The sequence below is a fragment of the Spermophilus citellus genome (genome assembly GCF_964194105.1).
Source record: "Spermophilus citellus genome assembly, chromosome: 10".
NCBI classification, from domain to species: domain Eukaryota; kingdom Metazoa; phylum Chordata; class Mammalia; order Rodentia; family Sciuridae; genus Spermophilus; species Spermophilus citellus.
The window spans coordinates 79,104,903-79,132,415 of NC_138197.1; the positions used below are offsets into that span (position 1 = coordinate 79,104,903).

Genomic DNA, 27,513 nt, shown 5'->3' on the forward strand with positions numbered 1-27,513 from the left:
TAGTTTTCATAGTTTAATATTTTATTCATGACTTAGGAGCCTAATTTCAACATTAATTGGTGAGAGTTGTCCCGTGGAATGTAGAGGGGAGATTTCTAAGGGCAGACTATTTGCCTCTCACTAATGGAAGTGTTTTTCTAGGTGCTTCCCATCTGTCTTCTTTAGTTAGTTGCCACTTTTTGCTGCTGTCTTTGGGAGCTCTTTGATCATTTCTGTTGTCTCTCATCTTGTGTCTGCTGTATGATAGGAAAGGAATGAAAGTCACTGAGGCTAATCATGCTTTATAAGCTGATAACCTCAACTTTGCACACAGCATTAAACCCAGTAGCCATGCCGGGGTGACTTAATAACCGGACAACATAGATGGACACTGAAGTTTTTCTTACCTATGTGCGTTAGTCTTTTGGGACCTGCTTCTGGCCATTTGAATGTCTGCAGTTGCTGACATATCAGGAAAGATAAAGCATTGAACAAAAAAAGAAAAAGGAACGAGGAGAAAGTGTTAGTTCTCTAGTAATTTTTGAAGGGTGGTTTTATGTGAAGTATTACTAAAGCTCATTTAAAGAGTAAAAGAGATCAACTTGAGTTAGATGACATATTTGGGAAGTTGTGGTTCTGGTAAATCGAGTTTTAGAGCTTACTGAAGAGAGATTCTGAAAATCCTTCTGGTTTCGAGATTGCTCCTCAATATAACAATCGGTTTAGATTTTCCCATGCACCTAATGTATGGAAGAAAATAATTTTTCTTCCTGATCCATTTCATCTTTCAATGCCTCCTTTTGAATGACACTAAGTGAAGACCTGAAGGGCAACAGTGTTGAACCATGCTGTCATTTTGGCAACTACTGCTTGCCATGTATCCGGTACTATTCCTGCCAATGAGTGGGTTGTCTCATTCCACTCTCTTTTGAAGCAGGTAGAAAGATTGTATTTTCTGCCACCTTAAAAATAAGCATGGTTATGTTATTTTCTCTGGTTGAGGAAATAGAAGCAAGTGGAGTGTGTCACTCTGGGTGCAAACTTTAACCTTTAGGCTCCAGTGCCTACTTTACTCTTCTCCTTCCATTGGTAATAACAGAAGCATGAGTCAAGACAAACCTCTGCAGTCTGGTGGGAAAGACATCAGCTTTTGCCACTGAGATTTGGGGGTTTCTTGATTCCACAACATATCCCAGGCTTGTCTGGGTAGAAGCTTTGGAATTACCCTCTTCTGCACCACCCCCTTTAAAAAAAAAAAAAAAAACTTGACTGCTTTAAAAAAAGATTTAAAACCCATGTAGGAGTTTGGCCTTAATGTGCATTGAACCCTAGGATTTAATGGATTTTGAAACGTTTGCTCTTTGAGTTTTCTTCTGATTGGCCTCTCCCACAAAAGTAGAATGCAGAAAAAGTTTAATTAATTGAGGGTTTCAATATGTTCTACTTTTCCCTAATGGTACATGCAAGCTGTGCTATAAATTCACATGTCTAATAATTGTATGTGGTTTATGAAACGAGGCTCATTGGTTGATAATATATATTATAAAGCACAGCAGTGACCTATATTAAGTACACAGTAGATAGTGCCATTTAATGTTAGGCTATTTTGATAACTATAACTTATCATTCATACTATTTTATCATTGAAGACTTCAACCAGTGCTCTCCTACTGCCTCCCATGTAAGGCTGGCATTCAGTATGCTGGTGGAATTTGGACTGGACAATGTTATTTGAGGTGATTGGTGATTCTTCAAGGATAGACTGGGGAGTCACATTTTTTACAAAACAGACCTTGTCAGGAAAGTACATCAGACTAGAATTAATTCATTATTGACAAATACTATTTGAGAGAGACTTTTCTATCCATGATTTGAGCATAAAATTACCCAAAACAGAATCTATTCATGTGTCAACTGTTTATTTTAAAGTATACAAGCTTATTTTCAGATGCAGATGATTCTGACTACTCTATTGAAGGGGAAGAGACACAAGGATTCTACCAAAGAGTGGATAATTCTCCAATTACTTAAATAGTGACCAACAAAAATGCTGAAGGAACTCTTGATTAAATTCTTTTCTTAAGATATTAAAACAATAACTGCTTTTACTTTGAAAGTTTTAAAAATTCTTCTTGATTTAGCAAGTAGAGTTTTATGACAAATATTCTATCTTTTTTGGACACTAAATATCTAATCTCATGTTGGGTGTCATTAATCTGAACCCGAATGGGCACTATTAAATAGAGTCAAGAATGTGTAGAGCTGAAGTGCACAGTCACAGAATGCACTCCCTATGCATTGGTTTGAAAACCAAAATTCCTGCTGTACTGACTGCCTTTGTGTTTAAAGTGTTGCTGGGGTGGACTGTGGGATCAGGATGTGGAATGTGGCAAGTGAGGGATCATCCAGTTGGATTTTTGTTAATTAAAATTTTATATTATCTGTCTCTGTGTTACAGATGTGAACATCTCTCCATCCTCCTCAGTCCTAATCCTAAGCAGTGGTCAAGTTATCCCTTATGTCTGGAGCTTGGACTGGGAAGTAGGGAGAGGGGAGTTAAGGAGCAATTATTTGGAAAGTAAATAATTTATGCTTTTGAATGCACATGCTCTATTCTCTAGTCAAAACTCTCAGAGTCAGGAGATCCAACTGAGCTTGGCTAGTACTGCATAAGCAGGGTGGTTGGGAAGAGATGGCTCCCTCTTGTATGTTTTCAGGGCAACTTGTGTTGCCTGATCTAAGGTTTCAGCTCCCTAAAGAAAAACCTAAATGAATTAAATAATATGGGTTCTGAGATAAATAATAATTTTTTTTTCTGTTATGTTTCAGTTAAGACTCCTAGGCTTGAACTGCAATGTGGACTCTCTTCCATCACTATTATTGCTCCCAAGCATTTTGTTTTGAGCACCTGATGAGTTATCCTTCAGTCATGTCTCCTTATTAAACTGAGTGTAAGCTGGATGTATGCACTTTCTGTTGGTTCTCTGTCATTGAGACTATTGTCCCAGCTTCCTGATCTTGCATATTACTAACATGATTCTTGAGTGAATCTATTGGTCCTGACAAGATCCATATTTTCAATCTATATGTGTCTGCATGGCATTAATTCTAGCAGTGGGAAGTGTTACCATCACATTATAGTTATTTTATTGACAAGCAAATTTCCATGAGTAGTCAATCATGGAAATGGAGAGATTTTTAATTTTCTGAAATGCATGATGGTTATGAAGAGGGCAGTATAGGCTAATGGGAAGAGCTTGAGATGGATGATTAGAATTCTTATTATGACAGAAAACCATTAATTAAATGCCTTTTTTTATATGCATTACTGTGCTAATCTCCACACAGAGGGAAAGACTTAGAATATTTTTTGTCCTTTGTAAATTTTCCAAGTATGATATACTGATACAGATACAAATATTTACAAATATCAGGTCCCAAAATACCATAATTGCAGAGAGCTCAAGGATTTTTTTTTTTTTGTGTGGGGAGGTATGAAAATGTCAAGGTAGGAAATGACAAGAAACAAGGTTGAAACCTATTTTAGAAGGGATAAAGAAAAGTAGATATTGGGATTCTGTGTTCCTGCTTGGTGAGTTGTAGATAATGGGAAGGCCTTTTCTAGTTAATGCAGAAGGCTTACATTTTTGAAACTAATGGTGAAATGGGATGTGTCAGGAAACAGATACTTAGTCCATGTATTATGGCTTCACTTTTGTTCTGTTCAGCCGCAGAAAATGTGTTTGTAATTTGTCAAACAGCAGAGTGTCAGTGCAGGGCTAAGGTAACCTTCTAAAGAATGGCTAACCACACATTGTTAGAAAATCAATGAAAGAACTCACTGGGTGGACTATGGGAAGAGTTGGAGGAGTTCTGCACATTTTTTTTTTTTTTTTTGGAATAGCCTCAGCGAACACAGAAGTGCCCCCACATTGATGTGAGACTCTATACTGATCTGAGCAAGGAACCGTGGTCTTCGTCCTTCAGAAAAGACAAAGCCAAGGCCAGATTGAAGTTCTACAGTGATTAAAATCAATTTATATTAATATGCTAAGCATATGAGCTAAACCCTTGGTTATTTGTTTCTTTAAACTTTCCTTCAAATGTTATGCTCTCCTGATGGTAGAGATAATTAGTTTTCTGTCAATATAGATTTATCATTAGATAATGAATTATACTTAAATTAGTAAAAACAGAAGAGTCTTGTAGCTCATCCTGGTGCCTGCAAATGGTTGTTTGGTCCTGTTCTTGTTGGGAGTATGTGAGCTAGAGATTTGATACTGGGTTAGTGAAGCCTCAAGTGCTGGAGGGGAAGAGAGGGGAAGGAGGCCCTCTGGTGCTGCTTGGGACTCGTTTCTAGAAAGAAGGGGTGGAATGAAATGGAGGGCACAGAACCTCTTAGCTCAAATGAAGATGTGAGATGTAAATTTTGGAGTTTGGAGATATATAATTTGCAGATATAAATTTTGGGAGGGAGAAGAAGAGTTCCCCTCTTGCTTTTAAAACATCTAGGAAAAAAAAAACTGTTAAAAGTTCTTGCTAGCTGATCACCCTTCAAGCAGGCCTCAAGATGCTATTTCTGGAAAAGTAGCTGTGTTCCTAGGAAAACAGAATTCAGAAATACTGATGAAAGAAGATTTCTTTTATCTTTCCCAGGAACCGGGGATTGTGATACATCTCTTGAGTGTAGCTTCGTGTCTTTGGCTGCCTTCCCTCTTTTCCTGTCCTTTGTGAAGCTATCTTCTCCGTCCTCCAGGGGGCCTCGATGTCAAGGGGTTAACATTTTAACCACTGTGGAGAATTAATCTTCAGGTTGGAAACTCTGAGGATAGAATTTGTTAAGGTCAGACCAGGGTGGGTCAGATAAATAAGGGGCTGAGGTTGCCACTGACCACCTACTACCACCCCCCAACTCAAATCTTCCCCCTGGAAATGTTGGCCTGTGTTCCTAGACTAATTTCACATTAAACTCTGGTGGGGGTTTAGGCAAGCTTTAAGTGGTTATCCCTGAGCAGTATAGTGCCAGAAATTTGGGAATAGTTTCTCTTTACTAAACTCATTTCCTCATCCAAGGAATGGTACAAGACCTCACCACTTCCCTATTGCTTGGTTCCTTTACTCTCCTTTGTGTTTGACCCTGTGTTTCTCAGCAAGCTTATTTTTCAGCCCCTTGGTTCTCTCCCCGCAATGTGTATCCTTTCCTCATGGGATAAGACAATCCTGATCCAAGTTCCTGTTTATGTCTTGCAAACTCTATTTCTTTAAGTCATACCTCCCTCAGGAGAGTCAGCGGAGCACCTCTCAGCTCTGGGTGGGTTTAGGGAACAAGCAGCAGCCTAAGGACATCAGAGGCATCCATTTCCAGCAGGCTACAGGTGGTGAGTACCCCATCCACTTACCTAGTTATCTCTGAGCCATAGGAGCCAAGAGACCCTGCATGAGGCGAGGACACACAGCTGTACAGGAAGCTGGTTGCACAGGGACTTGGCATACAAATAAATTCATTTGATTCTGTTTTTATTGTTATCACAATTTTAGTTCTTTTTGTTTCACCGAGAAAAGGGAGAAACATTAGGCTTATAATTGAGATGCATAAGAAGTAGTTAATACTTTACCTCTAGTTAACCCTTCACCCATGATATGGCAGGTTTTCTTTTATCTAAAGTTAAAGACGTAGTATTGTGAAAATTAATCTTACATAGTCCAGTAGAAGGTAAGGAATGCATACTCCTCCTGTGACTTTAATCCTGCTTGCAAAATAATAAATCTGATTTTATTAAATTAAAGCATATTTTCCCGTTCCTGACCTAATTTTCATTAGAAAGACTCCCTGTGGGTTTTATAGACAACGTCCCAGCGGGAACATCCATGATGATGGTGAATCACACTTTGACAGTTTCTCCCAGATATAGAAGTTTATCCTCTCTTCTGAGGGATGGGAATTTTTATTCTATCCTACCATATAGAAAAAACCCACAGCCTTGAGTCTCTGGAGTGATCAGATCTTTCTGACATGATCAAATTCCCTTTGGTTGACATTTAAGGGTACATTTTTAGGTTACTTTTTCTTTATTAACAAAGGGAAATTGAGACAATTTTAATGACACAGACTGTTGAGACCAAAGGAGGAAATTTGTATGAATGTCTCCAACTTGTCATTTATTTATGGCTGTGTGTATATATATATATGTATATATACCCCACATACAGGTGGGGTACTAGATGAGAGTTATACATTGAGTAATTAATTTTATAGCATGAGGTTGATACTCTGAATATACAGTCAGCAAAAATGTCAGAAAGTAAAGACTAAGAAAAATGTGAACACAGCTTTGACTGGATTTTTAATAACCAACAGCTGGTGCTACAGCTTCCTTCTATCTTTGCATCTCTCTCATGCATGTTTCATTTCAAAGCTGACACCTTGTTCAGATCAACTCCACAGGATATAAGGGGCAAAAGTATGCATATACACACGTACACACCACCCTCTACTACCACTACAGGGTTGTATAGCAGTGAGATGCTTTTCTCTGTATCTGAACTGCTTTCTTTCCTTTGAATTCTTATTTTGTACATTTCATCTTGCTTATGTAACCCAAAGGGAAATAGGCTATGTGTGAACAAATGAATGCCTGAAATGACTAAAATCTGACATCACTAATATAGGCAAAGTGATTTCTGATGATGACTGCATTGGAGTCTCCACTGATGGGACTAAATGGACTTTAATTTTTTTGTGTTGAGTGAATCCTAAACTGGGCTACATAATCAATTTGGTTAAGTTCTATTGCTTTAGTTAAATTTTCAAAGAGGAAAACTTAAGCATCCAGGTCACTCATGAGGCTTTGAATTTGTGTATAGAACAGAAGGTAGGAATTTCTTTCTTTCTGCTTCTGTAGGGGAGAGAGAATTATCTTTACTCCTGGTGTATATTTATGAAATCGGAGTGCTGGTTACTAGCCATGGTTTCTTTTCAAAAACTGCAGAGAAGCCTTGTGATGAAAGCCAGAACCTTTTGAAAAGAGGTATTGGATATGCCTCTTTCTATGAATAAGAATAAAAGAAGATTTTCTCCTAAGCCTGTGTGACCAAAGATAACACATCTCATTCCAATAACAGGATTTCTTTTTTTTTCTTGCTTTATTTTTTAGGTACCATATAAACAACAATAAAAATGATTTGGAGAGCTTAACTTCAAATATAATTAACACTTCAAACAGATTGGTTTTATGCTTCTTGTTAATGTACTTAAATATGGGATTTATAAAAAATGACCTTTAAAATATTTTTATTCAACAGCTTCCATTGACCATGGATAATGTATTCTCTGGATAACACATACACTGAGCGGTGATTGAGACATACAAGGTATTCAAGGAAAGGAGCTCATTGAAGGATTAGTATGGCACAAAAATAATTCTGAGGAGGACATGGCAGTTTCTATATTTGAGACATGGATAAGGTGTCATGGGGCCTCAGGAGGGCGGCCCAGGAAGTAGGTAGTATGGTAGAGAAGGTGTAGTGTAGTACTGAAGTCAGTGGGCATGGGTGTGAATACTGGCTGTGTTCCTTATTAATCTTGAGAATTCTAGGCCCATTTCCCGCTTGGTGAGTGGAGAGTCAATGCCTACATTTGGGAGTTGGCAAGATTACTCAAAGTGTGCTTGGTTTTCCTAAAATAGTTTCTGGCACAAAGCAGGTATTCAATAAACAGAAGTTGTCATCATCATATCATCATCAATAGGTGATGCGTGGTTCACAGAGGGAAGCTATCTTGGCAGTTATCATCACCAATATTATTGATAGTTTTGTGGAGAAGCTGACTTTTAAGTAGAAATTGTTGCATATTAAGATCTGTACAGACAGCACTTAGATGCAAGGTCATTTTTGATGGAGAGATCAAGTAGGTAAAAGCAGTTTAAGGAAAATGTGAAGACTATTTGTGGACAATGAACAGATCGAATGGAAGCTGGGGACTCATGAGGAATCAAATAGCATTTATTTTTGGGTTTGATCCAATGTAGTTTTGTAATATATATGACCATATAACATCAAGCTACAACACAATCACTCAGAATTCTGCTTCCAACTGAAACTATTTGCCACTACATTTTACAAAGCCTCTAGCATTACTGGCTTGACTTTTCCTTTTGTTTGAAATACTTCCTCTCTAAATTCTATTTATTCTATGAGGCACATGGTAAATTACCAAGGCTTCTATAATCCTTTTAGGAAATGAATCTTTTCTTTCTTTCATTCCCACAGTGCCATGGCTGCCCCTTCTCTCTGACCCCACATTTATTCAGGACGATTGATGTATTAGGTCCACTGCTAAGCCTTGGGTAATCCCAATGGAACAAGTCCCTGAACTCAAAGCCTTCCCAGAGTCAAAAATAAGTGAACAGATAACTGGAACACAGTTTGATATAAAAGAGGGAGATGTAAGTGCCATGAGATCCTTAAACACTGAGCTCAGTCAAGGACTGCTTCTTGGAGGAGTGTTGACCAATTTCAGACCTGAATGGGGAATAGGAGTCAAGGAGTCCAAAAAAAGGTGATGCGTGGTTCACAGAGGGAAGCTATTTTGGCAGAAGGTAAGAATGTAATGAGAAGAACAGCTCCTCTAGTGCAGACTCTTCCATAAGTTAGGCATTCAAAGACATTTGTCAAATGAATGGGTTCTTATGAAACGTGAAACCAAGGTTGGCCCTTGTTTCTTTGATGTAAGGAGATGATTGTTGAAAGGATGGAAAGTAATTGTACAGGGAATAAAACTTGTGATTAACTCCAGTTACTTCATAGACTCTTGCAGCAACATAACCAAAGTGAATTCATAGCTCTGTATAAAACTTGCCCTAGAAGAAGTAATGAATAAATGAATACTGTATTCATTTTTAAACATGACTTCAATGTTTAAAAACTTTATTTTGCAGCTCATTATCAGCTGAACATAATTTCTCTGAAAAAAGGGAATAAAATTATCTTTTGGTTCTAGATTTGGATATCCTAGGCCTAACCCTATGAAACTGCTAGGAAATAAAGAAAGAAAGAGGGACGAAGAAAGAAAATGTTAAAGTTAGGAAAGGAAATAGTTCAAGATAACTTAGGAAAGTAAAAAATTGGAAGAAAATTCAATGCCATACTTACAAACACAAATAAGATGCAAAAATTCTATTTATTTTAAGAATATGCTTAGAATTAAAAAATGCTAACTTTAAGATGATAAAGATATCTTAAGCATATAATGATAATTATTTGATGTAATTATTTTTAGTTGGCAGTTAAATAAATATTATAAACCAAATATTTTCCCCCCAAATTAAACTATCTACATATTTTCTGTATCTGCAAAAAAACATAAAATTCAGAAATGTTGCATGTAGGAACATCTGCAGGGGAAAAGGCAGTTAAGAGAGTTTTTGTTAGTTTATGACAAGGATAGAAACAAAGAACAATGTTTGACAAAATGTTTAGCTGTATCTTTCATATTCTTTTTTAAAAATATCTTTATTTTATTTTATGTGATGTTGAGGATCGAACCCAGTGCCTCACACATGCTAGGTAAGTGCTTTACCTCTGAGCCACTAAGTACCAGCAACCATTTAAACAGTTCTCTTATGCCCTGAAGAGCTGGCATTCTAACTGATAATATCTAAAGTCAAAGCAAAAAAGAACATCAAAATAGCTTTTCCTCTCAAATAACATGAAGACTTAGCTATTTCTGAATGGGAACAGAAGGCCTAAGACATGACTTCCACTGAGTGATAAGGAAGGAATCTTGGGATCCTCTTTGTCTTTGTCCTCTTGAACCAAGTTTATGGGGAACAACTGAATAATTATTTGTAGGACTTAAAAATACAGTTGAAATAGAATTACTTAATTAGCATAGATACCACTTTTTACATATCATTCATCAGTGGAGAGAATTCTCACTTTAATTTACATCCAGTGCTTTGTCAGTCACTCTTTTATATTCTGTGAAAAATGCATGCACATGATTGGTTATTTTTCATAAAACAAATGTTTCTGTACCTATGCAATTTTAGTATCACTAATTTGTCCAATTAAGTGTTTTTTCTCAGTGACAGCAGGATAAAAATGGAGAAGAAAAATAGTTGGATTTATTCATGTTTGGAGATTTGTCAGGATTTTTCCTATGGAATAAGTTTTTGGGAAATATTGGCAAGAAATTGGGTGATGTTTTGGGCTATGGATTCTGAGTTGAATATGGAAGGTGTATGCTTGGATAAAGTTAAAACATAGATAAGAAGAAGGAGAGTCAGGGTCTGGGAAATTCTATAAAGTCAAGTAACTAAGACAGAGGCGAAAGAATGGGAGGTTTTAGTGTGAGGTGCCTGGGTTGCAGATATCAGAGGAAGACATGCGGAGTAGTGTTCTCTTGTGGTGTAACAAATTAACCATAAACACAGTGGTTTAAAATAACACACATTTATTACCAGGGTCAGGAGTTGGGCGAGCCTCATCTAGGCCCACCTCTTAGGGTCCTCCTAAAGCTATAATCAAGATGTCAGTTGGACTGTCTTTTCATAGGGAAGAATGACAGGGAATAAACCATTTCCGAACTCCCTCATGTTGTTGACAGAATTAATTTTCTCATAGTTGCAGAACTGAGGGCCCCTGCTTCTTGATGGATGTCAACTGGAGGCCATTCTCTGTTCCTAGAGGCAATGCAGTTCCTAGAGGCTACAGTGGTTCCTGGAGGTCCTTGCTGCATGAGCTTTGTCCATATGTCCACTTACTTCATCAAGCTAATGAGACGTCTCTCGAGTGAGTCTGCTGGTGAGATGAAGCCTTACACGATTTAATTCAGTCAAGGGCATAGGCTCCCATCATCCTTGTCATATTCTATTACTTAGAAGAAAGTCATGGTTTCTGTCCACACTTGAGCAAAGAGAGTACAAAATAGCATGAACACCAGGAGGCAGGATTCTTGGGTATTCATTTTAGAGCCTATCTGCTACAATATATAAATGCCAAAAGATTAACTGATTTCTTTGCACTTGTTCAGAGGCAAGAAGTTATTGATCCTTAGGGACTGGAGTACTATGTTAATTATTAATTCTCAGGAATTAATAGGATTTCAGGGAGTAGAGGGGTAAGAATGGGGGAGAGCTATAGAATTAGGGGACAGGAATGCTAATGATTTGGAAGTCCATTAGAAATTAGTGCTGCTGACAAGCTAGTTTTTGACAAAGGAGCTAAGAATTCACATTGGAGAAGAACAGTCTAACACACATTGGATAAAGGGCAGTCTTTTCAATAAATGGTACTGGAAAATTTGGTATCCACATGCAGAAGAATGAAACTAGATCCCATATCTCTCACAAGTTATAAAAATCAACTCAAAATAAACTTAATGGGTTTACATGTAAGATGTGAGATAATGAAAATTAAAAGAGGAAAAAGCTTCAGGACATTCAAATGAGTAAGTTTTTTTTTTTTTAACAAGACCCCAAAGAATAGGAAATTTAAAAAATGGATTTTCATCAAACTGAAAAGCTTCTGCAGAGCAGCAGAAATAATCATTAGAGTCTAGAAATAATCTATAGAATGGGAGAAAGTATTTGCAATCTGACAAAGGGTAAACAGCCATGATATATAAGGAATGCCAGAACTCAACAGAAACAAAACGAAACACAGCAAAACAAAACACCAAAACCAATTTAAAAAATAGGTAATAGGGGTTGGCGTATGGCTCAAGTAGTAGCGCACTCACCTGGCATGCGTGAGGCACTGGGTTCGATCCTCAGCACCACATAAAAAAATAAAATAAAGATATTGTGTCCACCAAAAGCTAAAAAACAAACAAACAAAAATAGGTAATAGACCTAATTAAGTATTTCTCAAAAGAGGACATATAAATGGCCAAGTGATATATAAAAAGTGTACCATATCACTAGTCACCAGGGAGATGCGAATGAAAACCATAATGAGATATCACTTTATTCCAGTAAGAATGCCTAGTATAAAAGTGCTGGGGAGAATGTCAAGAAAAGGGAATACTTGCACACTGTTGGTGTGAGTGTAAATTAGTATAGCCATTATAGAAAACTAAAAGCAAAACACTCATATGATCAGCAATTCCACTGATGTGGGTATATATATTCAAAGACAATGAAATTACCCATGCCCATTGCAGCATTGCTTACAATTGCCAATATAGGGATCAACCGAAGTGTCCATCAACTGATGAAGGGTAAAGAAAATGTGGTATATATACATCATGGAATACTACTCACTCATAAAAAGGATGAAATTCTGTCATTCGTGACAACATTGATGAAATTGAGATCATTAAGGTAAGTAAAACAAGCCAGATGCAGAAAAGGCAAGTACTGCATGACTTATATGTAGAATATAAAAAATTTTATCTCACAGGAGTTGGGAGTGGAATGATGGTTACCAGTGGCTGGGGAGAGTAGGGGTAGGGAGGGATCAGGAAATGTTAATCCCAACGGGAGCTAGGTTAGAGTTAGCTAGTAGTAAGAAACTCTGGTGTGCTATTTCACAGTAGGATGAATATAGGTTAAAAATTATGTACTGTATATATCAAAAACCTAGAAGAATGGATATTGAGCTCTTACCATAAAACATAAAGATGATCGGGGATTTAGATATGTTTAATCCAGTTTAAGCATTACACAATGTACACATGTCAAAATATCACATGGTACTCTATTATTATGCCCAATCTTTTTAATAGTTAAAAAGTTAAAATGAAATTAGTGCTGCTGGAGTGGAGTTATTCTAATTTTTGTTGAAAAAATATAAATTTATAAGTCCTTAATTTGCTTTAATTTTAGATAGTCTTCATTATAAAAACAGGTTATGTGTGTTTATGCAGTTTCCTCCTCTTTTAGTGATAGTATTGTTATAAATTTGATTTGAAATAGAACATAAAATGTTTATTTTTATAATCTTGTTTGTAACTGCATAATAAAATATATGCATAGCAATATGTCAAGCTTTTAGAATCTAACTCTATAAACTGAATTTTATGGTTGAAAGGAGTGATACAGATTTGAAAAAGCACATAAGAAAGTTTCAAATGCAGGTCCTCTACTTATTACAATTTTTTATTCCCAAGGACTGAAATACTCTCAAATCTATTTACGAGCTATTTGCCCCCAAAAGTGGTTGTCTCTAAGAAGAGTGGAACACTTAATTTCTAGCCATCCCTTCTGTTTTTGTACAGTATTAAATTTCAACCTCAGATCAATCTGTGTAGCAGAACTCGAAACACCAAGATTTAATTCATGTTAGTTCATTTATTAAATATTTAAGTAAATCCAGTAAAATCTCTCAGAGTTTATTCTTCTCCTGGTTCCCTCTATTATGTTTCCAGTTATTATTTTTCCACTCTGTGTTACAATCCTAGCTCCTCCTTACATGAGAGGAGATATTGAATCATGGTTAAAAGCAATGACTCTGGTCAGGCTTAGTGACCAATTGACTGAACCATGGGTTCAAGTCCTAACATCACCTCTCACTATCTGGGTGATACTGAACAAGTTGCTTAAATTCTTGGGGCATCAGGCTCCTCACCTATAAAGTAGTCTGTTGTGTATTGCAACATGACTATAAACATTGACAGAGCTGTGCACATAACGAACACTCACCATTAGCCATTACAACCTGATCTTTTACTTGCCATCCACTTATTTCCCTCTCATTTCCCTGTATGTAGTGGAAATGTTGGTGCTTGGTTAATTTCTCTGTTTCATATCATGCAATTGTATTATAATTTTGGGGGGATACTAGAAATTGAACCCAGAGGTATTTGACCACTAAGCCACATCCCTAGCCCTTTTTTTCTTTATTTTGAGACAGAGACTTACTAGGTTGCTTAGGGCCTTACTAAGTTTCTGAGGCTGGCCTTGTACATGTCATTCTCCTGCCTCAGCCTCCTGTCACTGGGATTATAGGACATATTAATAATAATATGTCCCTGTGCCTGACTATCTTTTATAAATTTGATGTTCTATGTGTAAAAATTAGTGGCATAGTCTCAGAATTATTGCTTTCTTTAGCTCTATGGACATCAAGCATCATCAAAAAGTCAGATACAGGCACTGTGGCCATACCATTAAACCTTGCGGCATTTACATTCATCAAGGAATTTACATCCATCAAGAGTCCTTAAGCTTTAATATGTCATTTGCAGATCGAAACCTCCATCCTCCCAACTTTGTCTTTGTTCCTAGTCAACCCCTGAGTTAATCTCAATCTTTGAATTTATCAGTTTTATTTATTGATATTTCCTTCCTAATACTTAATTGGATCTCCACCCATTAGCTAAATAACTTTTTTTTTACTAATACATTTAACATCCTGTTACCTATATTTTTGCAGTTGTGGATTTGGGCTCAATGCCACAATCCACCTTCTCTGCTCCTTCAACAGTGCGGCTCCATGTTACCAAAGACAATCTTATAAACTCATAGCTGGTATCTGGGTGAGCCCTTGGACTCTGACCTCATTGGGATCCTGATGCTTCCTCAGTGCCCTCTTCCATGTTCCTCTTCAGCCAATAAAAATTATTGCTAAATGTTTTAAGTCCTATATCCATTCATATCTCCCAACTCTGCAAATTATGTCTTCTTTCTTTTCAGTCTCAGAGAATATTGCATCTTTCTTTCAGTGTATGATTCACAGTGCCATTTCCTTCCACTCCCAAGTATAAGCTGTGCAAACCATGCACCCAGGCCTGCTTGAAACTACTTCCTTTTAATCACATTCCTTTCCTTTTCCCCAGAAGATTGCTTTTTCTATTTTTCCTCCTTCTCATAATCCATCTTAGACAGTAGAATTCTCCAAGCATTTAGCAGCAATACAATATAGTTAGAAGGAGAGGCTTCACTGGGAAGAAAAAGGTCCAATGCAAAGCTCCAAGGCAGAAGGTGAGGTGAACAGAGTATAGAACATGAGTTTTGAGGACAAATACTGGGAGGAGAGTACAGAGATGGGCCACAGCTTGGCTGATATGCCACCTCAATTTAAGCACATGCAGATGATAAGAAGCTTATGATTATAATTGATAACAGGGAAAGTCACTGAATTCCTCCATCAGTGCTGCAAGAATAATTAAAAGTCACAGGTTTTGAGCTCTTTCTTTTGAGGACTATTTGGTTGACATCTACCTGATCCATAAGTTCACAGTGTGGCCATACCAGAAACCTTGTTGATACAGGAACTTAAATCCAGCAAAAGTTCTTAAAAATATTTCATTTGCAGATTACTGCCTCACACCCTTCCAGATTTCTCAAGTTCTTACCCTTAGGTAACCCATGAGTTGAACCCTAAGTTCAACCTCTTAAGTGAAAACTACCAGAATCTTATCTTTCTTCCTTTATTTTCTTTACAATGCTGGGTATTGAACCCAGGACTTCGCACATGCTAGACAAGTGTCCTACCACAGAGCTACGTCCCTAACCCTTTTCATTTCATTTTGAGACAGGTTCTCGCTAAGTTGCTTAGGTGGACCTCAAATTTCCACTCCTCCTGCCACAGTCTCCAAAGTCACTAGGATTACAGGGCTATGCCATCATGTGCAGCCCAAACGTGTTTCATGCATGAAGTTACGGGAAAAATGATCTCTAGGAGGTGATTATTTATGGAATATCAGAATCTTGCTCAGCATTATATGACTGCATATGCCCCATATTCAATATAATATGTAATAATGTGTTGAGATGGAATGGAATATTGTGAAGAGAGTGGGGAAAGGAAAATTATGAAGTAGCTCTCCCATGTACATCATTTTTTTCTGAACCCAATAATTTTACAAGTGTTTTTGAGAGCTTTGAGAAATCATTTTATTGTTATATAAACTTTCTGTAACTCTGGTTTAAATGAAATATCTTGGACAAATTAAGCTTAAAATAATTTAATTAAGCAAAAACAATTTTTGGATCAGGCAGACCTTGGAACCAGAACAAGTTCTAAGAACTCTGGCCTGTAATGTGGTCAGGAGCATTTATGAAAGCAAAATGGAAATGAGGGCCACTGACAGTTACATTGGTTGCAGCTCAGTGTTTTGCCTTTTTAAAAATTGTTTGACCACCTGCAATTGACAGAAGCTCAACCACTTATAAGAGTGAGCCAGTTATTTGTTACAAGGGTGTACTCCACAATCAGGCTTTTATTTAGTTTATTTACTAAGTTAGGTAACAGTTCACTGTAAAAGGAGAAAGGGCTTAGTATGGAGGCACCCTCGGGCCAAATTTGAATTGGTTTAATAGCCTGAAGATCCTCATTTGCACCACACTTTGAATGTAGAGTGCAAAGGAGTAGCAAGTGGATTGGTATAAATTGGTTTCGGGGCCCATTTTCTTGTCATGGAAGGTATATTATCAGTGGAGTATGGCTTTCTAAGTGTGGTCCCCAGACCAGGAGAATCAGCATTACTTGGGAAAATTTTGGAAATATAATTTGTTGCATCTCACACTAGATCTCACTGACTCAGGTATGGGGATGCAGTCCCACTGATTTACATTTTAACAAGTTCTCTAGGATGGTCTGATGCATTCTCAAGTTTGAGAAGTACTGGCTTTAGAAGAGTTGAGTAGCAGTGTACATGGGTGAATTTGCAACTGGCTCAATGGCTTACCAAAGGAATGTTAGACAATGGTATATGACTTTGTGAACAGGACGTAAAAGAAACTCATCTAATCCTGATAATATTCACAAATAATGAATAATGGAGCTAGATAATTCCAAATGATAGAATATCATGCTGAATGATATTTAAAAATAAAAGAATCTTAAGAGTTGAGATTGCAGACTAAAATTAACAAGCTGAGAGTTGATAGGAATAGAGGTAAATTCTCATACTGAGCTATAAAACCTGAAATACACAAATATCAAATGGGAGAAAAAGGCTTAGATGTATTAGTTGACCACATACTCTCCATATATAACTACAAGAAATTTTCATAGTATATTATTATTCACTTATTCATTTATTCAATACTTATTTATTGAGCCTGCCATGAGGCTGGCACTATACTGGGCACTAAGAACAAAAGGCTGAATCCATCGAATTTTTGTTGTTGTTGTTGTTAAAAGGGTCTACATTCTAGTGCAGGAGAAAAAAACCCCATCAAACAAATCTGCAAAATATTTCTTTTCCTTTTTGTAAGTTTTATTCTTTAATCAATGGCAATTTTAAAATTTGTTCTAATTAGTTATATATGACAGGAGAATGCATCATGATATATCACACATAAAGGAGTATAACTTCTCATTCTTCTGGTTGTACATGATGTAGAATCACACCAGTCGTGTAGTCATACATGTACATAGGGTAATAATGTCCAATTCATTCTGTTATCCTTCCAACCCATGTACCCACTTCCCTCCCTTCACTCCTTTCTGCCTAATCCAAAGTAACTCTATTCTTCTCTACTCCTCCCCCCAATTAGCATTTGCATATCAGAGAAAACATTTGGCTTTTGTTTTTTGGGGATTATGGTGCTTCCCATAGTTTAAAAGAGTGTCCCCCAAAGATCCATGTGTTACAGGCTTGGGCTTGATCCCAGGATGGTGTTATTGGGAGGGGTAATGAACATTTAGGAGGTGGGGCCTTATGGGAAGTCTTTAGGTCATTGGGGGAATGCCCTTGAAGCGAATTGTGAGACTCTGGATTTCTTCTTCCTCTTCGCTTTCTGGCTCATGAAGTGAGCGGTTTGCTCTGCCATGTACTCTTGTCATAATGTACTGCCTCATCAGAGGCCCAAAACAAAGGGGTCATTTGATATTGGACTGGATCCTCTAGAACCATGAGCCAAAATTCTCTTAGTTATTTTGTTATAGTAATGGGAAGTGAATACTGTGTGAAAAGGATATCCAGGGTCATAGGGATCATATTATTCTTTGGGTCAGTTACCCAACCCTACAATTTTAGTATTGCACTCATCTCAGGGTGAGTCATTCTTGAGAATTAGACAGATAAAGGTGTAGTGCAGTGATTCTTATACTTGAGATGCATGAGAAACACTTAGAGGACTTGTTAAAACCCAGAGATTCTGATTCATGTGGTTTGCTTTGGGACCCAAGAATTTGCATTTCTAATGAGCAAGTGATATTGATGCTATTAATCTGGTAGCCACAATTTGATAATTATTGGTTTAGATGTGAAAATGCTGAGAGGACTATGGCCTGGGGATGCTTTGCTTAGAGAAGAGAACACTTAAATGAGACATGATAATTATCTTGGAGTATTTGTAGGAGTGACATCTATAAAATAGATTAAATGTATTCTATGTAGTTTCTGAAACAAACATGGATTATTTGGTATATGAAACAAGAAGGCAGAGTATGGAGTAAACCTAAATGACTTTCAGTCTTAAAACTGACTTGATGTGATGGATATCTCAGAAAGAAGTGAATTCTATTGGAGATACTGAAGCAAAAGACTAAAGACTCATTGGGTGTGCTATGTGGACAAAAGAGGCAGAGAGAGATAATCTACAGAGACAGGGCAATAGAAGGCAGAGGCAGAGAAAAACCTTCACAGGTTTTTCTGATTCTAGTCTTTTCTGAAGTCTAGGTGGTGTTGTCTTTGAATTTTGTGGAGTCATTTCTATAATCTTAGAATAAGTTCTCCATTTATTAAGTTAATTTCTTGCTTTTATTTCTTAACCATGGGGCCCTAATGAGCAAATATCAAACACAATGGAATCTAGCAATGAGGGTACTTATTGGAATTGTCAATATGGGAACCATTGGTCATGTTTGCCAGATTCATGTCAGTGTTACACTGAAATAGAAGCTAGATTATGGTGAAGAGTAAATTATCTGTAAATAAATCAAGAAATCAAGAATGGTTTAGAAGTATTGCTTTCTCAAAGCGAAAGTTATAGAGGAAATTTTAGAGTTAAAATACATTTTTTAAAAAGGAGTAGAATGGCTAGAGTCATAGTTCAGTTTGTATAGTTTGAAGGGAAAGAGCTAATAGAATGTGAGAACAGAGAGTACTTAAATTTAGGTAGAAATGTCATATGATGAGATTAAAACCCACAGGAAGGAGTTGTGTCTAATCCTAGGAGGAATATCTTGTCATTTGAGGAGACAAAGAGAAAAAGATGCTTAGTCTTACATGAAGATTGTGCTAAGAGAGAAGACAGAAAAGTGAAATTTGCATAAAATTGGGAGTGAGAGAGTCCCCTGAGAGAGCTGGGATTATAGAGGGCTGGGCAGAAAGCTTAAAGACCTGATGATGGAGATTCCATGTCACTTCAGGGAGTGAAGAGAGATGAACAAAGGCAGAACAAAGGATGAGGGAAGCCAGGAGAACCACAGATGAGACTCTCGATGTAGAGTGGAAGCAATTGGAAAACTGCGTGATATCCTCCAAACTATGATCATGGGCTCAGGAAAGAGCTTGCTGTGGGGACAAATTCTAGGGAATGTGAAGGAAGATAGTGGTGCAAAAAAGTTGAGAGTAGTGGTAAAAACAAACAAACAAAAATTAGGTCGAATGATAAAACGTGGTGTCCAGCCAGGTGAAATGGCTCACACCCGTGATCCCAGGCCCTGGGAACCTGAGGCAGGAGGATTGCAAGTTCAAAGCCAGCCTCAACAACTTAGCATGGCCCTAAGCAACTTAGCAAGACCCTGTCTAAAATAAATAAATAAAAAGGGCCTAGGATGGGTCCAATGGTTAAGCACCCCTGGGTTCGATCCTTGGTACCAAACAAATAAACAAACAAAACCTTGATGCCCAGAGGGCTAGCAAAGTGAAGTTAGGACAGGGAACTGGGGACAGGGGACAGATGGGGAAAAGGATAGAAGTATGCCCTTATTTTTAGAGAATTGAAGTAACATATTCAAGATCACATAAAGACTTAGTTCAGCATTTTTCAAATTTTTTGATAATAAGTGAATTGTTTTATATAAAGCATGTAAAAAAGTACCTGGATCATTTAGTAAATACAAATTTGCTGTCTTTGTCATTTTTTTTATAGTACTGGGGATTGATCCCAGAGGTGCTCTATCCCTGAGCTATGTCTCTAGCCCTTTTTATTTCTTATTTTGAAACGGGGTCTTGCTAAGCTGCCCAGGCTGCTCTTGAACTTGTGATCCTCCTGCCTCAGTCTTCTGAGTCTCTGGGGTTATAGGCATGTGCCATCACCTCTGGCCATCATCATAACCTTATCCTCTAGGGTGCCTTCTGTAGTTCCTAAAGGCTCAGTTTGGCTTTGCAAACTAGAGTTGACTGGTTTTCTTTCCTTGGAGCTCTTGAATGGAAGTGATAATAGATACATGGTGGTCAGCCATGCAGAAAATGGGATTAACAAATTTATCTTCTTTCAACCACCCACATTTTCACTATATCCCCAATACTTTAATCATCAGATTGAAACTTTCAGCAATTTGTCACTGTCCTAGAGTCCAGAGTATCTTTGTTTTAGTCATATACCAATCCATTTATCTGTGATTTCAGCCAGTCTCCCCTAGCCCTTCTGGCTGCTCAAGAATTGCACTTCAAAATAGATTTCTCCTTTGTCACAGCGGTTGCACTGAAGCTGTAATCATCACATAGTTACTCCTTCAAAAATTGCTTGTAAACTTACCTTTTCATCACCTCACCGAGAGAAATACGAGTCTTCCTGGTTGTGGCTGGGTAGTTTCTAAATGGCAGCCAGAGGCAGCCTGGCCATTTTGGATCCACCCAGGACACCAGCTGCCCTGTATACGGGGAGTCCTTAGGTCTGTTTAAGACATGGAATGGAAAGAAATTTTAATTTAGTAGCAGAGAAAGTTCCAGTGGGTCAATGAGGTCACTGAAAAGTGTACAAATGTGCTAGGTTCCTTTCATTGCGGTGACAAATTACCACAAAGATGGGAACTTAAAACAACACAAAATTAAATCTCTTAAAGTTCTGGAGGTCAGAAGTCTAAATCCAGGTGTTGGCAGGACTGTGCTCCTGATGCAGATTCCAAAGAAGAATTTACTTCCTGTTTTCAGCTTCTAGAGTTTTTCTGCATTTCTGGGCTCCTGGCCCTTTCCTTATAGCACCCAGCCTCTTGTTTCTGTCATCATCTCCCATGACTGACTCTCTTTCTGCTTTGCTCTGATAAAAACTCTGATTCCATTGGACATACCTGGCATATCTCAGAATTATTCCTCCACTCTTAATTCAATCATGTAAACACCCTTGTATCATATAGGGCAATAGTCAAAAGTTTTGGGTATTAGAACGGACTTTCTTTCTGAGAGTGGCATTGTTCTGTCTTCTGCAACAGGTGAGTGTCATTTTAGGGGAGGGAGATCAGTAGGAAGGGAAAAAACCTTACTTTGCTATAGGATTCCCTTGGATTGGATGGTATAGGAAAGCAAGAGTACCTTCATTTGGTATTTATTTATATTTTTCAGATAGATTTTTAGTTATCTTATTATGACAGTAACACATCTTTACCACTATTAATTGATTAAATTCATGAAAGTATAAAATAGAATATGTATAAAAATAAACAAAGGTATAAAAACTGTAAAAGATCACTTATCTCAATTTCCAAATGTAATCACCAGGAACATTTTGGGATATATCATTATCATCTTTTGTTTTAAAATGGAAATAGCATTTTTGGATATGCAATTGTAGTCTTTTTTTCATGGAAATGTATTCTCTCATTTGCTAACATTTTTATCATTGCAGTTTCATGTACTTTTAGAATTTGACTACATTTTGAGCATTATCCTGTCATCAAATATTAAAAACAAAATGTAACCATACTTTGGCCTTGGGATGTGGTTCTGTGGTAGAGTGCTTGCCTAGCATGCACAAGGCCCTTGGATTGATCCCCAGCACAACAACACACATGACATAATTTAAATAATTGTAGAGTATTGCAGTTCATGGATGTGCATAATTGATTCCTCATATCAAGATGTTGTCTATTAGGAAATCTTTATAGGTATGTTTAATACTGTTGAATGAATCTAAAAGCTGAACAAAATTTCTAAAAAGGGGAATGGATATTTTAAAACACACAATAATACTGTAAATTGTCATGTGGAAGCCTGTGTTCATGCTTCCTCCGTGGTTTATGGGAGTGCTTGAGTCCACATGTTCTCACCAATATCAGATGATTTAATATCCTTAAAATAGTTTCCAATTAGATCTGTAGAAATTGGCTTCTCAGTGTCCTTCTTAAAGACCATAAAGTATGTTTTGTCTGTTTCTTGGCCATTTTTATTTCTTGCCACAGTCTGGCTGGGCACAAAATCACTAGCCACCACACACCTTGTAGATTCAAACAGCAACTCTTTATTCCCGAACTCACACCGGCACTCTACACACAGGTTCTGGGCAAAATTCCACGCTCTCCACCGGGCTCTGAATCCCAAATACTCTCTGAATCCCATGAGAACTCAACGGGAACTCAAGGAGCGGGTGCCTGGAGGCAGCAGGATGCGCCCTATTCCCGGCAGGATACTCCTTAAACCTGGAACCACCCTAAACCCAAGGAGCGCCCTAAACCCGGATCCGCTCTGGTCCTTGAGCAAGGTCACCTTACATGTAATGTCACTGCAAATGACCTGAGTCATGCCATGCGTCATTCCTACTTGGCAATGGCTCTCAGCAATTTCTTCTCTATTGAGTGAGTAAAGCAAAATAATAAAGTTTTATTGTACAAAAATATACCTTTATGGTTTCTGTCTTTATCACTTTGCTTTAAAAACCTATTCATCCTAATAGTAGGTAATTCCTGATGTATTTCCTTACAGTTCATTTATGATTTTACTTTTTATATTCAACTCATTAATCCATTTCACATTTATTTTGTGTGCTACCTGAGACAGGGACCTAATTTTATTTTTCTTTCCTGAAAGGTAAGTCAATTATCTTAGGAGGAGCTATTAAATTATCTATCTATCATTTAGGAATGCCTTCTATTACCAGTATCACAAAGCGGAAGATGGGACTTGCTATTTTTTTAAAATAAAATGATAATTTCTTTTAATTAGTGTATGTATGTAATTACCAGTATAATTCTTAACTTTTTTGTTGGAAGCCGTAGATGAATTATGGGTTTGGCAGGAAAGCTACTTTTCTGGGAACTTCTCGTTGAAATTCCCTGGTTCAAGAAAGACCAGGTCACGTGGGCACCCTGTCTCAACTCACAGCCTCTGGGAGGTGGGAGTAACCTGCCAAGCACTGAAACAAGACCCCTCCCACACTGAAACCTTCTACCTGTTTGATGAACTTCCTCTTAAATAAAGAATTGGGGCCTTTTTCAGTCATTCAGTTCCAGTTTCTATCAGGACTGGAAGATCCATCAAATGCCATGCTTCCCAAATCTAATTTCTGGCTTTGTCTTTATTTCTTACTGATTATTTTAGACTTTTTAATTTTTCCAGGCAGCTTACACCTCCTAGCAGGAACACCCTCTTCTGGGACAGTGGCTACCCCATCACTTGGTAAACAATAGCGTTTTATACATATGTAAAGTTGTGCACCTTCCAAGCTATCACTCAGAAAGACATTTATTCAGCTAAAACAAAACATCTTTAAAATATTTTAACAATGTACAGATACAATTCACAATGTAATCTATTGATTAAAAGACTCCAACAAGCCAGGCAGGCGTAGTGGCGCCCACCTGTAATCCCAGCGGCTTGGGAGGCTGAGGCAAGATCTTGAGTTCAAAGCCAGCCTCAGCAAAAGCAAGGCGCTAAGCAACTCAGTGAGACCCTGTCTCTAAATAAAATACAAAAATAGGGCTGGGGGTGTGGATCAGTGGTTGAGTGCTCCTCCCCCCCTCCCCCACCAAAAAAGATACCAGCAAAGTTTATAGTACCTACAATCGAATTTACAGGTGCCTATAATAGTTTGTAGATTGTTTTAATTTGCATTATATATATATTGCCCTTTTAAAGAAACATTATTAATACAAATGTATTATTTATAATATCCCCATTATAGCAAGAAAAATTAGATTCATAAAATGTCTTTTAGGCATTTATTATGCCAATTATTTAAATGATTATTCTTACTATGATATAAGAATAATATTCATTTAGTAATATAAGATTTTTAGTAGCCAAAAGAGCACTGAAGAATTTCTGGGAAGTTCTAAAATAAAATCTGGCTATCCTTTCCATGAAATAAATAGAATAGCACCAATCCTTGGGTAACCCTTAAATATAAACTAATAAGATTCCATTTCTATTATTTATTCCTTAAGTAAATGATTTTCTGCAGTATAAAGATAAAAGAAAATTTTAGAAACTAGTTAATACTACTAGCCTAACTCATACCCAAGCCAAGTGCTCACTGTTAACGATGGGATCAACTTATTTCTGAAAATAACCTACAGAAATAATGTATAAACACATAGACCTTTGACATAGACTAAAAACATCCTATGTTCTATGGATCAAAATGCAACTATCTCTGTAACACATGTAAATGAATGCATTAATTTGGGATATACTGATACATTACTATTTGCTTACATATGTACACCATAAAATAAATTCTGACAATGTTTCTAGTAACACCATACTTTCCAGCCCCAACTACAAGAGAAAGAAAATTAAAACATTGTTAAAAAAAAAAAACAAGCAAACCAGTTTTCATATTACTTTTTAAGTGAAAAAAGCAAACCAAACAAACCAACCCAATGCTCTTCATTATAACTGGACTGAGCTCCAAACAATTCATAAACAAGAATATTATCAGCCATTCCCCAATGTCACGGAGTACATAAGCTTGCTTTCTATTCAAGAATTCTGACCAACTCTGGTGTTTTGTTTTAAAAACTGCTTTCCAAGGGTACCCATACTTGTTCAATTCTTATGGCTACCCACTTTGCACCTGACGCAATCATACAGGTTGGCACCTTGTTGTATCACAACCATGGTAACCACAGCCATCCACTTCACTCTGACAAGGAAGAGAGCACTATAGGCAAATACCCACCACAGCACTGGAAAGGCAGGCAGTCCTAACCAAAAGGTTCTTGATTCAGTTTTATTTTCTTGAGGAGATGACTTCCTTAGCTCAAATACCCAATAACTTTTTCCATACTCATCAGTATGATTCCACCACCAAAGGAAAACCATCAGTCTACCTGTGACATTCTTCACTGCCCCAAAGTCACATGACAATGAGAAAATTGTCACTGTAAGGCAATAAAGCTGCTGCTGAGCCATTCACAGAGAAGATAGACTATAATGTCACTGACTCGGAAGAACACATGGAAAAATGATGCCACTGGATGTCTGACTTTGGATTTTCTTGGTCTATGAGTTGTTTCTTCTTCTGCATCAAACAATGAAATATCTTCAGTATTATCATTGCTATTCCTGTAGGAAGGACCCCCAGCTTCATCCTCTCTCCACACCCACAGTCCCTCACCTCTTAACATTTTTTTCAACTTGTATTCTATTTGTCTCATTTCTTCATGTTCCTTTTATGTTCTTTGTTTTATATTAATCAATTTTTAGTATGTCAACTATTGGTTTATTAGCTATTCTCCTATTTTAAGTGGTTACTCTATGGTTTATAGTATCTAGTTTTAAACTTATAAGTATCTACCATTAAATAATATTACATGACTTCACATGAAATGTAAGACAGCAGGAAAATTTCATTATCCCTTTTCCATCCTTTGGGCTCTGATGGGCTTATTTTATTTCTACATAGATCCCAAACCTTACAGTACATTATTGTTACTTTGCTTTAAGCACTAAAAAATTAATAAATGAGAAAACAATTTTATTGTTATTTGCATATTTACCACTTCTGGAACTCTTCATTCTTTTGTGTAGAATTTCAATCTGGCATCATTTTCCTGATCCTTGTAGAACTTCCTTTAATATTCCTTTTTAGTGTGGGTGTGCTGCTGACAAATTCTTTGATATTCTCTTATGAAGTTCTTATTTTGTCTTTTTTTTTTGAAGAAATTTTTGAAGAATTTTTTTTTTTTTTTACTGGATACAAATCTAGATTGACTCTGATTCCCCTCTTATCATTTAAACATGTCATTCCATTGTCTTCTAGATGTCATGAATTCCTACAAGAAATCTTAGAGAGGTTTTGTTGTTGTTCCTTTGTAGGAATGTCATGCACCCCATTTGGGTGTTTTTAAGACTTAGAGACTGGGGATTGAACCCAGGGGAGCTTAACCACTGAGCCACATTCCCACATTTCCTCGCCTTTTTTTTTTTTTTAAAGCATTTTATTTTGAGTCATGGTTTCACTGGGTTGCTTAGGGCCTTGCTAAATTGCTGAGGCTGGCTTTGAACTTGCAGTCCCCCTGGCTTAGCCTCCCTAGTTGCTGGGATTGCAGGCACGTGCCTCCGAACCTGTCAAGACTTATGTTTCTAAATCATTGGATTTTTAGCAACTTAATTATAATGTAGTTTGGTTTAATGCTGTGACTGTGATGAACATTCTTTGCTTATTTTATTTATTTATTTTTTTGATACTGGAAATTTAACCTAGTGGTGCTTAACCACTGAGCCACATCCTCAGCCTTTTTAATTTTTTTTTTTTTTTTTTTTTTGAGAAAGGATCTCACTAAGTTGCTGAGGCTGGCTTTAAACTTGATGTCCTCTTACCTCAGCATCCCAAGTTGCTGGGATTATGGGTGTGTGCCACAATGCCTGGCTGGACATTTTTTTTTAAACATGTTATGTTTATTTAAGATTCATTGTACTAGGTATATGAATTTATATCTGGAAATGCTTTGGCTTATATTTGCTTTAAATAAATACTAATTTAAACCAATCAGCCAGTTGGTAAGTATCACATAGTTACCACAGCCAATTCAAGAGTCTGAATATTTTGAATCTTAAAAATCTTGGTTCATTTTTCTTTCTTTGAAATCTCTTCCTATAGTTCATCAGTTGGATTTTTCCTCTTTGTTTATCCTCAGAGTGAGAGCTGTTTAATCTTAAATTCTTCCAACTGTTCATGTGGGTGGGGGACATTGTCCTTAATTGGCTAATTTGGCTGATATTCAAATTGTTCCAAGTGCTACCATGTGCATAGTTACCATCACAATTCTTAGTATCTAGAAGACATTTTTCCAGTAGAGTACTCTTCTATGAAGAAAATAAATCTTTTTTTTTCTCACTATCTAATTCTTTTAAGTCCTTGATCTATAAAGTACCCCCAAATACCAAAATCCCTGAGTACACTGTTGTCAAGGCTTCTCTGCATTTGGTTCCACATACAAATCTCTACACATGGGGTCTGTGCTTCTCAGAAAATATGTGTCCCTGTAGGCTTCTCTGTCCTCTCAGCTAATTTACAGGAATCAAAGGGAGGTAGTTTGGGTTGGGAGTGAGGCAGTGATGGGCCTCACTACAATCCAGAGATACAACTTGTCTGTGAGAAAGATGGATACACTCTCATTAGCACTGCTGATTTGAAAATTCTGTTTCTAGATTTTACACATTCTCTCATTGCAATTAGATATCATCATCCAAAACTAATCAATTGTTGGGGTCTTCAAATTGCTCTATACCTCCATCCTACTTATTATCTTAAC

The 27,513-nt window shown here is 37.1% G+C and overlaps 1 protein-coding gene across 1 annotated transcript; it reads right to left on the reverse strand.

Moving 5' to 3' along the window:
* Positions 1 to 24,802: 24,802 nt before the first annotated feature.
* Positions 24,803 to 25,078, reverse strand: LOC308658524 (Golgi apparatus membrane protein TVP23 homolog B-like; the record flags this gene model as incomplete). The annotated part of the gene is made up of 1 exon (XM_081311267.1): positions 24,803 to 25,078. One exon carries the CDS (start codon positions 25,076 to 25,078, stop codon positions 24,803 to 24,805), a length of 276 nt encoding a protein of 91 aa, XP_081167393.1.
* Between the last annotated feature and the right edge of the window lie 2,435 nt (positions 25,079 to 27,513).